The sequence below is a fragment of the Hyaena hyaena genome, unplaced genomic scaffold (assembly GCF_003009895.1).
Source record: "Hyaena hyaena isolate Hyena2069 unplaced genomic scaffold, ASM300989v1 scaffold_1131, whole genome shotgun sequence".
Taxonomy (NCBI): Eukaryota; Metazoa; Chordata; class Mammalia; order Carnivora; family Hyaenidae; genus Hyaena; species Hyaena hyaena.
Window position 1 is genome coordinate 95,480 of NW_024081764.1, and position 15,441 is coordinate 110,920.

The 15,441-nt window shown below is 40.0% G+C and overlaps 1 protein-coding gene across 1 annotated transcript in view; it reads right to left on the bottom strand.

The window, feature by feature from the left end:
• Window positions 1-3,141: 3,141 nt before the first annotated feature.
• Window positions 3,142-15,441, bottom strand: part of APOB (apolipoprotein B) — a 39,156-nt gene continuing 26,856 nt past the window's right edge. The window contains exons 25-29 of the mRNA XM_039222451.1: window positions 14,782-15,161; window positions 7,084-14,277; window positions 6,585-6,699; window positions 6,296-6,479; window positions 3,142-5,055 (exon numbers count right to left, since the gene is read on the bottom strand). Of these exons, the coding sequence (XP_039078382.1) occupies window positions 3,436-5,055; window positions 6,296-6,479; window positions 6,585-6,699; window positions 7,084-14,277; window positions 14,782-15,161 (9,493 nt within the window). The 3' untranslated portion in view covers window positions 3,142-3,435. The remainder of the gene's footprint in view (window positions 5,056-6,295; window positions 6,480-6,584; window positions 6,700-7,083; window positions 14,278-14,781; window positions 15,162-15,441) is intronic.

Genomic DNA, 15,441 nt, shown 5'->3' on the forward strand with positions numbered 1-15,441 from the left:
GCAGCTTAATAGCCTGCTAGTTATTTCTGTTTGGGCACACCACGGCAACTTGAAAGTTACCATAGTTCCTTTTCAGCTGTGATAGTCTATGAGTCCATGTTTTTTTTTTTAATGTTTTATTTATTTCTAGGAGAGAGAGAGACAGCGTGAGCAGGGGAGGGTCAGAGAGAGAGGGAGTCACAGACTGAAACAGGCTCCAGGCTCTGAGCTGGCAGTCAGCACAGAGCCCGACGCGGGGCTCGAACCCAGGAACCGCGAGATGATGACCTAAGCGAAAGTCGGACGCTTAACCGACTAAGCCACCCAGCCGCCCCTGTGAGTCCATGTTTTACATCAATAATCTGCCCCCAACACATTCCTCCTGCTTCTGTTGATGCCCAATAGCTCCTACATATCATGCAGGTTCAAAATTTCACAACTCTCAAGGCTGCTTCACCCTTTCTTCTTCCTTACTCTTCTGGGGTCCACTGTACCCTCTTGTACCCTCTTGATTCCAGTGATTTACCAAGGCAGCTCCCTTTCTTACAGCTTTTGAACCCATCGCTTCTGTTCTAAACAATGAGCCCCTTGGTTCTATCATTTAGGCCTTCATGATGCTTCTTATATTCTATCCCTTCTCACCATGTCCGGCAACTATGACTTGGCTAAGGCACTCAGCATCTTTCATTCGGATCCTGGCACAGCTTCATATCCATATTCATCCCATTACAATTTATCCTGCATGAATTGTCCTATCAGTTTTCTTAAATCACAACTCCTATCACCCTTCCTGCTCCCAAACTGTCCTTGGATGCTTTTCCAGCAAAGAAGTTACCACCTTTCACTCTGGCTTTTGAGCTCTCTGCAATATTGCCAGTCCCGCCTTTCCAATCTTGCCTCCCCTTGCTTTTCCTGTGCTCTGGCCACTGGATGATCCAGTGTCTCCCAAACACACCCAGCTATCCTTTCTTTCCTCATGTTTTTCTTGATCTAGACTACCCTTTCTCCCTTATCACTTGTCAATGTATCTTCAGGATTCATTCCAACATTCTCCATGAAAACGTCTAGATTCTCGTTCTTTCCTATTATAAACCCTCATAGTTGCTTTGTTTATATCCATAAGGAGACAATACATTCCACCTATGATTGATAAATGGACAGATTCTAGGAACTGAATCTTAATCTACTCTCTAGATCCTTTGTGCTTAGTGTATAGAAGCATTTATGAATGTTTATTGAACTGGATAGGTCTCTTTGCCTCTATTCTATCTCCTTGCCATAATCTCATTTACATTGTCACCTAATAATCATGGCACTTGTTTTCTGTACAACATTAAAGGTTGCAAAGCTCTTTTGCATTTATTATTTCAACTGACTTTTATGAACAGCCTTTCAAAGACAGGTAGGATAAACATTAGCCTTACTTTGTAGTTAAGAAAATGGGCTCGCAGAAGGGAAATAAGCTGTCCAAAGCTATAAGTAAATAAGGAATGTAGTCAGTAATTGAACCTAGAGGTGTGTCCTGATTTGTAGTAGAAGACCAAGGAAATCAAGCAAAGTTCAAGCCCTCCCAAGTATCCCTTATTCCAACTTTATGGCGGATAATGAAGATATTCTAAGCCATCCAGGAGCACTTCATAAAAGGGATACTAGTCAGAGAACTGAATAGGTCATATTGTGTGATTACATGATCATTTTGAGTTTGTGTTTATTCCTGCTCTCATGCTTTAGGTACAGATATTGTCATGTGAATACCAGAAACCTTGGACTCCTTGTTCCCCTCAAATTTAAGCCATAATTCAAGACCTCCTTTCAATTTGAACCCTTAGTACATTCTTACTACTCAGAGCTCATCAGGGAAACTCTTGTAGGACTATGCCTAGGACCACTCATGTGATGCCCTGGTACCTGGGCATAATTTTCCTCCTGCTATTACATTTGGAACTAAGCCTTCATATACCCACTCATTAATTTACTCAACTGTCTGTCCATTCATCCATCCATCTATCCATCCATCTGTCCATCCATCAGATGGACATCCATTGAATCAATGCCATCCATTGACTGATTATCCAACAGACTTTCCTTGAATACAAGATTCATCACTACCATATATTCTACCTCCTTAGGGACTCTTTCTGGCTCCTCAGTTCCAAAAAATACCGGTAATATAGAAATAAGCTAATGTGCTTTTCTTTTACAGGTAATGCTTGTGTCTTTTAACAGTGAGCTTCACCAATGGAATGTGAAAACTTTATGAAATATGGTAGAGGTTGAAGGTATTTTGGGATCTAAAGGGTCTTTTCCGAACAAACCTCATACAGGACTTGAAGGGAATAGTAATCTCCCATTTTCTATTCCCTAAAGATCACACCTTTCTTTTGTTATTCAATACCATTAAAAGGAAAGGAAGAGCTAAACTTCCCAAAGATATTAGTGATGGTTGTCCTACATAGCTTCTTTGTAGCTTTCCCTTTGTAGCTTCCCTAGAGCTAAGCTTGGATGCTCTGACTGGGGGGTTGCCAGTGTTTAACAACAAGAGTTTGAGATAAGTGGATGTGGCAGGAATTTTGATTTTACTTGGGATTGTTAGATATTAAATATGGAGAAATGAGAAAATTCAAGAACATAAATGTGTGCTTGATCCCAGAAATGTTAGGAATACATATCCCCATGTCCCCTTTTCCACTCTTACTTTCTGTGCCTTGAATGGATCCTGCCTAAGCATCAGGGAGACTTCTGAGGTCCCTGATATCATGAAGCCCTGAGGGCCAGAACTTCCTAGCCATCCTTTTCTCCAATTCTGGCAGGCTGAGTGAGATAAGGAGCCTGTTGGTTGATCTCAGTCCAGCAGACAGCCTTGCCTGGCAAAAACAGACTGGTGGGTGGGGAAGACTGTGCGGCACATGAAGACAAATGAGATGCTTCTTGGGATCAAATTATGTGAAAGCTCTTGCAAACAGTTTTTCCTTTTCAGTTGGTAAATACAATCCAATATCAGTTACCTTTTAATTTTTTTAGGTGGCAAAATATTTCCCTCCTCAAAGTCTTCCTTTCCCCTTTTATTGTATTAATCTAAAGTAAGTGTGTATTCTTCAACAGGTTTTGAAATGCCAGACATTGCTATCTTTTGATATGATTGAGCCAAAGTGAGTGCTATGATACACAATAAAGAACTCATTTATTTGTTTTCCCTCCCCCAAGTTTAGTAAAACAACTCAGATCCTGATTTTCTTTAATTTGCAAAAAATGTTATTTCCCATAGTTCAGAGATTTTTAGCAATCTGATGCCAGCTCCAGTGCAGACCCAGTTCATATGTGCTTCTGTTTATAGTCAACTGCTTGCCACAAGGCTGGCTCACTGTATAGTTATATTAATACATACAATTTGAGTTTTTCCCCTACTATATGAGAGTTTGATAGGAACAGAAGAATAAATGAGAATTGCATTTAAAATTAGAAGGTGATAGTAAATTCTCCTGGAGAAACTTTTATGTAAGGGATCATGTTATTGAATGTGGCCGATTGTAGCTCTTTCAGTAATTCAATGATATATCTCAAAAACATGTGGTAGTTTTGAGTGGACAGGTCAATCAATCTTTTGGACTCAGTAATGAATTTTTCATAGTAATCAGAGAGCTGGTCTGAAAAATCCTGTAGTTTATATCTGAACTGCTGGTGGTAATCAGAAATGATTTCCTTCAATGCAGTGGCCTGGCTTTTAATTGTTTCCTGAGCATTGGTAGAAAGCTCTGCAATCTTCTCTTTCCCTTTTCCATCTGCATCAGTAAGGATGCTAAGGTATTCCTGGATATCTTTCTGCACAAACTGCTCAATTTGATTTGAGAGTTGGGAAACCAAACCAGCAGCACCAATAGTGTATTCGGAATGGAAGTCTATAAGGAGATCCACTGGTTTCTCGATCAAGCTGATGATCATTTTTTCAAGTTCATAATACCTCTCTGTCCAGATGACCATACTTGGATGAACATATTCTTTGTGAAGATCCTTTATGAGCTGATGGAGCTGTTGAGAAATTTTCCGAAGTTGGTTTTCAACAAGTTCATTAAACTTGTTAAAGACAATTTTCAGGAATTCAAAAGCAAATGGAATATATTTTTTGAAGATTATGTTGATCATGTGTTGAATATCATTAATGAGATAAGTAAATTTCTTTTCCTTTAAGCGTCGAATTTCTTCTTCTATCTCTTGGAAAACTCTTTCTAAATATATCTTAAGATTACTTAGCATCTCTGTAGTCTTGATAGACTGAAGGTTATTAAATGCATTCTGGAGCTCTTGTGATAAAGATTTCAACAGTCTCCCAAACTCCAAGATTACATTTCTTAGTTTATAGCTCTCTGAATTAAAAGAAAATTTAATCTCTATGTCCTTGATTAACTCAGATTTCTCCATCAGGTCTTGGAAATAGGAAAACAGTATTTCTAACCCACTATGGATTTTTGAATATACCTGTGATAGCACCTGCCCTACTTCCTTCATGACCATAGTGAGGAGTTCATCTCTCGAGTACGTCCCGGCTTTTCCTGGGAGCTGGAATCTGGTGAACTTTAGAAAGTCAATCAATGAGTCAATCTGATGACTGATTACGTCTTTGTATTCCTCAGTGACTCCCATTAGTCTGTCAAACACCTTATTCTGGAGTCCCTGGAAATCAGTTTGGCCCTCCTGAGCCAACAGCTCATGGTACAGATCCTGGGCCTTGTCCTTCCACTGTTGGTAGGTTTGAGTGGTGCCTCTGGCTACCCGTTGGAGCCTCATCTCCACCTCATCAATCTGCCTCGTGGTGCCTTGATAGGCCCACTCCACACTGTTCTGCAGATTTCTTCTCAGTTTTAAAGAAGCATCTCTCATATCGAGTCCTGTGTGTGCTTGGTGGTACTTGTTGGCATAGTCATAAAGGACACCCGTGGCCTTAGGCACATTGTCTTTAAGAGAGCTTAGTAGTTCAGACACTGCCTCTTCTTCCCAGCTGACTTTGATCTGACTTTTATCATCGGATTCCTGGTACCTCCACTCAGTTTTGAATATGTTGAGTTTTTTATCTAGAGAGTACTAAAACCAAAAAAAAAAAAAAGGATGAAAAGAACATGTTTTCAATTATCCTGATTACATAATATACTACAGTGAAACTTCATTAGCAGTTAAAAGTAAAGATCAGAGGATCTTTCATATTCTGAAGGGGGTTTATCTTTCATATGTCAGTTCATGTGTTTGACTTACGGTTAAACAAGTTCACTGTTGTTAATTCCTCTTTATCATATGCTCCATAAAGAATAAAATTATGCATGGCATTTACACAGTAACACTTAACATTAAGGCCTTCTTAGAACTGAAAATTATGAAAGAAGGAGGAGGAGGGGGAGGAGGAAGGAGGATGCAGAGGGGAAGGAGGAGGATGGCAAGGAGGAGGGGAAGGGAGAAGAGGAGGAAAAAGTGGAGAAAGACAGAGGAAAAGGCTAATTCAGAGAAAGGAGAAGTAGGAAAAAGGAAAAAGTCCAGAGATGATCTAGCAGAGTCCTAGAATACCAGTATCAGGAGCCATTCATTCTCCAAACCTATGACAAACTTTAGCAATAGAACCTGATGGCTGCTTCTTCTCTACTAATAGCATCTTTGATTTGGCCCAGCAGAGCTTGTAGAGTACATGAGAGAAATTTGGCATATCTCAGCTAACACTTCTATTGTGGGGAAGAATTCTGAAACCTCAAATAGTTTGGAAACCATTATTTGAAAACTGTATTCAGTACATAGCAGAATTTGCTCATGATTTAGGTGATGGGACATAATCTTATCTTTCTTTTTGTTTAAACTTTTAAAATGGTTGTTTATTTTTGAGAGAGAGAAAGTGAGCGAGAGAGAGAAAACACAAGCAGGGGAGGGGCAGAGAGAGAGGGAGACACAGAATCTGAAGTAGGCTCCAGGCCTGCTGTCAGCACAGAGCCTGACACGGGGCTCAAACTCACAAACTACAAGATCGTGACCTGAGCCAAAGTCAGATGCTTAACTGACTGAGCCATCCAGGTGCTCCATAACCTCATCTTTATAAATATTCCAAAAAGTAATAAAATGATAGTGGAAATAGGGTATTGTGTGTACATCTAATAATTACAATCAATAAAATCATTGTAATACATTCTGGAGAATAGTTTCTTAGAGAAAAAGTTCAACCTACTCACTGCTTGGTTTCCTCTACTTTGGGAAAGCCCTGAGAGAATACTTCGCATTGAGTGGAATTGAATGGCCAAATTCTCTACTCACTCTTGGGGTGTGTAACACATTAGATGGGACTCACCTGAGGGCGGTAGTACAAGTTCCATTTCAAAGTATTGTTATTGTCTTCCAAGTCCAAGGCCACAGTGCCTATGGCTGGGGAGGCCACCGAGGAGGAGAGGCTATTCTTACTTAGTTGGTAGTGCAGATGAACATCAGTGAATGTTGGGCTGGTGATGTCAAGGCGAATTTCTTCTTTCCAGTCCCTGAAAGAAGAAAAGCAGATGAGCCATTGTGAAAAGGGTATGGAGATGGAAAAAAAAAATCAGAATGATTTGAAAAGGCATGAGATTTCCATAAAAGTTCCATACTGAAGTCCTTGATATTTGTAATCTTCTTTATATTCTGCACTGATGTCATGGTGTGCAAATGTTCCCTTTGTCCTATAGAAGAATACGCCATCTTCAATTTTGTGTATTCCCACAACTGTAGAGGAGAGATGTTATATTTTGTTAGATTAGTAACTGCCGGACATAGTATTTTCATTGTGAAAGCCAAGAGAGTTCTATCTTAACTATATACTTTACATATTTGAAACATGCAACCCACATTTAAGAAGAAATAGAAGGAGATATGATTGGTCCTAAAAAATAATCACAGAAAAAATATATTTTCTTTGAATTGATTCCCTTTGAATGTCAGTAGATTTTCTACAGGGTGGTTTTTGTATGTGGGGTATATATCTTTCTTTTTAAAATTTTGCTATGGAGAGTCATGGTGCTTCCAGTCATATACAGTATGTACTTATTTATTCACAACTCTCATTGCAAATATATAGCATCTAGAAGAGGAGTCAGGACATTTTCTTACCATTTAGATCATATTCCAGGAACTGAATGGTTGAACTGCATGTAGAATTGAGGAATGTTTCAATGTATTCTACTTTGTTTTTCAAACCAGTGCTCCAAGTAGCATTATACAGGGGAGAAGCCACTCCAAAGTGTGCAGTCAGCGCTCCAAAGGAAGGAATGAAAATTCCAGCAGGTACAGAGAACTTAATGGAAGGAATTTCAATAGTCTGCTCAGGGAAGGTAATGGCTGGCAACTCAAAGTCTGCAATCTTGTTGGCCACCTCATTTAGATACCCAACAGCACTGCCAACTGAAATACTTTTTGGAAGGGTGAATTGGGACACAGTTAACTGAGATGCAGGTACAGTTATTTCAAAAAAAGGAACAGAGGCATCTTCTGGTTCAGAATATTTTGTTAACACATCAACTTGGGGGAATTTCACTTTGGGTAGTGTTGGTATATTGAGGGCAAATGGCAAAGTGCTTAGCTTCTTGTAGATTTTTATTTCACTGAAATCAAATGTGTAGGATGGAACCTGAAGATCAGTAAATGGGACTTGGAATGTAGGTATCACAAGACCTGAATTTAGTCCATTTAATTTCAGTCTGGGAATAATGAATTTATCGGCCAATTCTTGCACAGGGACAGAGAAATGATAGCCATTGGGGTTTTTGGTGTACACGAGGGAAGTCGAAGCATGAAGATGCTGTTTTCTATCAATGCTGGTGGTTACATCTAGCTTTAGGAGGTCCCATAAGCTCTTGTCATAAACTGGTAGGGCAATGTCTTTGAGGAACCATAGGGACACTTTTAAGGAACTTGCAATGTCAAGGCGTGCCTCTTCTTGGTCATTGGAAAGGTGTACATTGTTCTGGAAAAACCCAGAATGAACCTGGACCTCACTTTTCCAGCTAACCTTCTGATTCTCAGAGTTAGCACTCAGGGACACATCCTGGCCAAGGTAATTGATATCAAGGAGGGAATTGGGCTGACTTGCACGGACCTGAACAAGGGCTGACATTTTCCATGGGGAGAGTTCTAGGGTGGCTTTGCTTGTTTGCTCTCCAGATGTTAAAAAGCCCTCTAGCTGTAAATGGTTTTTTGTATTGTGTTCCCAGATGGCATAGATACGTCGGATAGTGGCTTCTCCAGCAAAATTTTCTTTTACTTCAAGGTTCCAGATACCATCGACTTTGGAAGCCCCTTGCAGCTTCACTGAAGACCTAGTACTCTTGGAATTCAAATAAGTGCTGGCCTCACTGGCAATAATTCCAGAATATTCCTGTGAAAGGACTGAACCCTTGGTATCTCCTTTGAAAGATGATTCAATGGAAAAGTAAGAGGTAAGGCTTTCTAAGATGAGTTTGTGGTCAACTGCCCCCTTAGCAGTAGAGTACAGGTTGGGGGAATTGAAATCATATGTTAATTCAATGGATGAAGAGACGGTAGGCTTTGACTTGGTATTTCCATTAAGTTCTTGTTTGAAATTCATTCTCAAAGTGGGAATTTGGACTTTTGCAGACGTTGTCACTGATGCTTCCATGGCTTTCTTGGTCAAACTAATAGTACTGTCATGATTGCCTTCCATGAATTTGTTACTCAGAGACAAAGCTGTGGCTAGCTTCAAGCCTCTTTTTCTTGTCAAACTTGAGGTGCCTTCTAATTTGTACTGCAGTGCATCAATGACAGAAGAAGAGGAAGTAAGGAAATGGGCAACAATATCTGACTGGTTATAAAGTCCAGCATTGGTATTCAGTGTGATGACACTTGACTTAAAGGAAAAATCATAGGTAATATTGCCCATGGCTGGAATTAAAATATTGTTTGGGATACTCAATGCCTGGAAATCTTTCACATAAAAAGGAATTGGGATGGAATACTGGTCTTTGTTTTTCTTATACTGAGCCTTTACATTTAAATCAAATGATTGCTTTCTTGTCTTTAAGAATTCCTTCAAGCCGGTTTTTTCCCATAAGGAGAAATCTTTCACCTGAGGAATTGTGAATACTGTGTAAGGTAGAGTCATTTCAGGAATTGTTAAAGGAATGTTCAGGAAATCCAGATTGGCTTCTCCATTTATTCCTACATGGGCCTCAATGGTGTTCTCATTGTTTCCAGCAGAGAAATTTTGATGGTACTTATACTGATTGAACCTGGCACTTGCTTGCCAGCTTGCTTGCTGGGCACTAGGACTCAAAAACAGTGCATAATTATTCAGAAAGTCCACCTTACCTATCAATTTTAATGGAAAACTAACTTTCAAATTCCCCTCATTTTTCGTGGATGCAGTAATCTCAAATGGCTGTGCTGTAAAGAAGAGAGAATTTTTCAAAGTTCCAATAACTTTTCCATTTAAATGAGCGTCATGATTGCCAGTTATCTCTGCCTTCCATTCTCCAAGCAATGCTGTGCCTTTAGCAGCTAGAACACTGAGGCCCACATACTGGGATTCAACCTGTGACTGGATTTCAAATTTAGAAAAGTCGAGGAAGCCAGATTCATAAGCCACGTTTTGGCTTAATCTTAGGTGTTTGCTATTGATCTTATTAGACAATCCAAAGGAAGTGATGGGTCCTTCCACAGTAAAGCTAACTTGTGATTCATGTTCCCCTTCATCTGAGAATGTCTGGCATGCCCATTTCCATGACCCTATTCCAGAAGAAGTCCATGCTATGTGTCTAGCTTCCAACAGGGTTTTTATTTTATTATGCAGCTCAGCCTGGCTGGAGAAGTCCAATTTGGGGATGTTCAATTTGTGGAAGTACTTTGTGTTGCTGTCCAGAGTAAGCTGATTGTTTATCCTGAGAAGCATACCATTACTAAATTCCAGTGTATTTTTTTCTGTGTGTAAACCTGCCACTGTATTTGATTTTCCCTCAATGGCATTTCCATAAAACAGCACTTCACTCTCATGCTCTGTTTTCAGGTACATGCTGGAGAACTTCATGGATTGCTTCATAACTGGTGGATTAATATTAGGGTCTGAAAGCTGTGCATTGGCTTGAAAATCAAAATTGAGAACTTCTAATTTGGACTCTCCTTTGGCAGTGATGGAAGCTGCGATCTCTGCCTTGTTCCCCGAAGTAGTTACATTCTGAATGTTGGCATTTGCATCTAATATGAGAAAGGGAGATTGGATTTTCAAAATGCCATGCAGCTTGCCAAAAGAAGGGACTTCAACTGTGTGTGCCAGGTGGGGAAGCTGGAATTCTGGTATGTGAAGGTCAGGAGTTTGATAATTTTTTAAATCGAGATTTGGAATTACGAATTCTGGAATTGTGATTTCCGGAAAATGGAAGTCTGGCACAGTGATTCCAGCAAGAATGGTGTCTAGCCCCTTCAGGTGCCCCAGGTAAATTTCTGGAACTGGCCACTGCAGCTCACTGGACAGCATTTGGTCAATGGTTCTGATGATCTTTGCTTTTATTTCTATCAAGTCAATTGTAAAGGAAGGAACATGGAAGGTATTAAGGATGGTAAACTCTGGTGTGGCAATCCTGGATGGGATTTTTATATCATTCAAACTTTTGAAGTTGATCTGAACTGATGGAATCTTTAAATCTGTCAGGGGGACTATGAAGTCAGGAGTCTGATATGTAGCCTCCTGAAGAGCACGGAGACTGACTTCAAAGGCATGGATGGTCCCAAAGATGGTCTGGATTTCAGGAATAGTGAACCCTTTTTCTACCAGTGCTTTCAGGTTTTCAGCCCAGGCTTGGAGAGAATACTGTTCTGCAAAGTCACTAAGGTTCTTAGCAGCAAGAGTCCACCAATCAGAAATATAAGTGACAAGTGTGCTGTAAACCTGGCCTACCAGGGACAGGTATCGCTGAATTTCCTGCTGAATGTCCATTTGATACACTCTGTCTCGTATATCTTCCAGAGTCTCTTGGAATTTGGCTTTCATGGAAGTTAAAGATACTGAACTTAAAGCCTCCTGTAACCAATCAAAGAATAAGGTTATATGGATGTCCTTCATGTTTTCCAGATGGACTAAGACCATGGCCTTGATGTCCTCCACAATCAGTGGTAGTGCTTTAGCTTTCTTTGGAAGTTCCAGGGCCTGAATTTCATCATTGATTCTCTGAGTCACTTCACGGATTTTGTTATTGGTTTCATCTACAAACTGGTGATAATCAAATGACCTTAATTTCTTTATCAACATATCAAGGAATCTGTTTACTTCTTCAATGATTTTTTTAAAAGACAGTTCTTTAAATTGCTTGATAGCATCATCAATAAGCCTAACAAATTTCTCAAAGTGATCTTTTATCTTAACTTGTTGTAGGATATTACTTAGCTGCTGAACAGTCTTCTCCAAATTATATTCATTGGCCAATTGTACTGATGCATCCATTAAACCCTGGATGTGTTGGTCTATTTTATACATCTTAATTAACTTATGGACCTCGGCTCCAAAAGCATTGATTTTCTCAGCTACTACAAAATCTTCCATGAGATGGATAACATAGTATTTGATGTGCTCAATAATTTCTTTTATTCTTTGAAATGGAATTGTAGCTCTCAGCTTATATAAAAGAACTCTGACATCCGTAGCCTCAACCTGTTGTTTTAACCGTTCAGCAAGGTCCTGCATGTCTATATTCTGAATCTGTGTCTTGAGCTGTTGCAATTTTTCTTGCATCTGGATTCTGATTTGATACTTAGTATCCACATTTCGAATCCATGATGCAGTACTACTTCCAATTCTGTTAAAATCAATCTTTTCAATAAACAAATATAAGTCATGGATTGTTTTTACTAAATTTCCATGGATATGGTAATGGTCATCAAGAGTTTTCAATATTTCAATGATTCGATCAATAATCTCAGCAATTGCTGTTTTAAAATCATGTAAATCATAATTGTCTTCAATATACTGATCAAATTGTATCACATATGTTTGTAGTTGAGATAGTTTTTCATTAAAGTCGATTATGGTATTGTTCAATGCAATTTTTAGATCATTTTCTGTCATCCTATAATTTTTTGTGAAAGCAGTTAGTTTTTCCTTGGCACTCGCAACTTGACTCTCCCAATTTAATGCATTCAGATAATCATTAACTTGCTGTGGGAATTTGTCCAAGGCGTCTCTGTATTTCATCACAAATTGATCAATATTGATGACTTTCAATTCTCTCTGTATGGTTTCCAGTGCTGTTATAATGACCATTCGTTTCTCCTCAAAATATTCTGGCAGGATTTTAAAGAATGGGAGGTTGATGGTGTGAACATCTTGATTCTTATCATATTTTACAAAAGCAACAATAGTGAATTCTTGGGGCTGATCAATAACATCCCTCATCCCTAAAGCATCAATTATGTTGGTGGGTTCACTGAGGAAAAATGGCACTTGAATCGAGAAGTCCAGCATGGCAAAATCAGCCAGGGCTTGTCCGCTAAGCTCCACACCAACTTTGTCTTTGGTATTGTAAGAACTGAAGTCCTGGTTGTATTCATTTTTGTTCAGCTGGATCTTGAGTTTGCAATTGGTGGTCTGCTCAGCCAGAGTGATCAGGGCATTGACTTTGTGATCAAGAGCAGTACTGATGCTGCTCTTCAATGGGAGATGGTGACTTGTGGATCCTTTGTAATCATGAGAGAGAGTAAGGGCCAGAGGCTCTGCTTTCAACAGGAATTTGCTATACAGCTGCCCAGTATGCTCTCCCCAGAAACTCAGTTTCCCATTGCCATTTGTATGTGCATCAATGGTCATTGTAAATGGCGCCATCACAGAGTGAAAAATGTTGCTGAAATGGAGTGTGTCAGAATTGTAGTTTGTACTGATGTCAATGGCTGAAGCCAGCCCAGCGATGTTTGTGTTGAGCCGATGGCTGAACTCTGTACCCTGCACTTTAGCTACAGTGTCTGTCTTATAACTTGCGGATAAGTCAACATAAGAAATGGTGTAGATGTGTTTTATTTCATTATTTTGGTAGACTCCTTTTATGTTCCCACCTACATTCAGCTTCAGGGGCTCTAGCCGTAATTTCCCACTGTTGGTCAGATCCAGAGCGCTGAATTTCAGGTCATTGTTTAAAGTAGTTACAAGTGAATAGGGCTGTAGCTGTAAGTTAAAATTTTGCTTATAAAACTTGTCAGAGCTATAAATGTTGTCAAGTTTGGAAGAGAAGTCCAGTGATAACCCTGCAATATTCAGGTTGTTTGTGTAGTCAAGCTTCATTTCAGCATAGGAGCCCATCATGTCATTTGAAAGCTTAAGTCCCTCCTGGCTGATTTTGAAGTTGAAGATATTTTTGCTGTCAACACCCAAAATCATGGCCTGATAAGCACTTCCCAAGGATATCTCTGTGAGGGCAGCTTTTCCATCTAGACTGAATTTTGCATTGTGTTCCCTGAAGCGGCCATTCATTGTTAGTCTCACAGATGCCCCAGAGGGGCCAAGGGCTGCATTCACCTCATTCTCCAGCACCAGTGGACTATACCTCAAGTTGCTCATTGCACTGGTAGACATTCCATCTCGGGCAATCCTTAGTGTTGCTTTGTGAACACCACTATTAGTTTTGTCCGTGCCCAAAATATCAGCATTTAATTCAAGGCCATGGGAATTGAGCGTTCCAGAAAGTAGGGTGAAGAATCTCAATGACTTGTAATCAGCCTGATATTCAGAACGTAGCAATGCATTTTGCTTAGAGAAGGTGAGATCCACTTTGTTAGACGTGGCAAAGTCCTCGTACTTCCCATCCGTGTCAGATTTCACAGTCAGCTCATAGTTCTCATATTTTAGGGAAGCAGTATTTTTAACAATGCCACCTTGCAGATCCGAGGTGGAGGTTAAGGAGACAATTCCATCCTCATATCTTCCTATTATTTGGTTGGTTCCCTGGAGGTAGGAGGAGTTAAACCTCAGGTTGGACTCTCCACTTAACTGGCCAGTGGTAGAATCCCTCTGATAAGAAAGACCATATGTGCCTTTGGCATGTAACGAAGAGACTCTGAACTGCCCATCAATCTTGACTTCCTTGACATACAAGTGATGTTTCTTTTTTGAGTCCACATGTACTGACGCAGACATCTGAGGTCCCCAGGCACTAGAAGCATCAAATGTTAGCAAGCTTTTGGAGACTGGATTATTTCTAATTTTTTCTGTGTGACTGAATACCATCTTTGAATCCAGAAATTTGTGGTGTAGAGACCCATCATATGATAATGTGAATGTGTTCCTGCGGTCATAGGTTGTTTCTCCAGATCCTGACATAAAAATTAAAACACATTAGTTAAATTAAGTAGTAAAATTTCCAGACCAATTTCTATGTTCAGAGTCTTCAAATAATCAAGTCCCCCCAACCCTGCCGCCCAACCAAAGTAAATAAACTTCCACTGATCTGGGTTAGTTGTGCAAGTCTCCTCCATCGGTATCACAAACATAAAATAGGACAGCAAAAGACTTCCCTGACCACTGCAACCTTGTTGGGTTCCCTTATCAAGTGCTTCTCTGTGCCTTATACTTCTCTACTATACCCTATCATAGCACCTCCTACATTGAATTTTCATTGCCAGTTTAGCCGTCTGCTTTCTATGTTACTGCCCTAGTAGGATACTTGGTACATAGTATATGCTTAAATAAATACTTCTATTAGTTGAATAAATGAATCGGCTCCTAAGTTTATTATCTGTAATAAAGCCAAGTCTTTTCCTTCCCAGAGGAAGCTATCCCTCCAGAGCCTGTGATGAATTAGTCTGACCATGGCTCACCTTGCACACTGTAGGAAAGCAAATCAACCACAGAGTCAGCCTTCATGTAGTACTGAGCCTGAAGCTTCAAATGGTTGGTGTTGGTGCTGGTGTTGCCGCCAGTGTAGGAGGCGGACCAGTTGTACAAATTGCTGTAGATGCTCGTAGAGAGGTCTAGAACACCCAAGAGAGGCATTCGCAGTTGATACGACTTGGGAATGGTAAAAGTGGGGATTTGGAATTCCCGAGATGGCAGGTAGAATTCCACGGACTTGAAGTTGATGGCTGGTGTCCGAATAGTCTCTAACATCTTTAGATCTTTGGAAGATTTGCCACCGAAAGGCAAAGGAATCTCAATTTCCATACTGTTCTTGTTCAATGTGTATTTGACCCGGCCATCACTGAAATGAACAACAAGGACAATGTCTGCCACAGTCAGACATCAAGAATTCAAAGTCTGCTGCCATCTGACCTTCCAAGTAATGGGGCATGTGCCGCATTCATTCCCAATCCCATACCGCACTTTTCCTCCTGCTACTCTCTGTGCTCGGAATCATGCCTTTTACCTCTGTTCATCAAACATTCAAATCCATTCAAAACCCTTCAAAGAGTCAGTCTTTTACATCTATCTCAAAGAACATGCCACAATTCTGCTTACATAGCTAGCATGTGTTTGTTCAT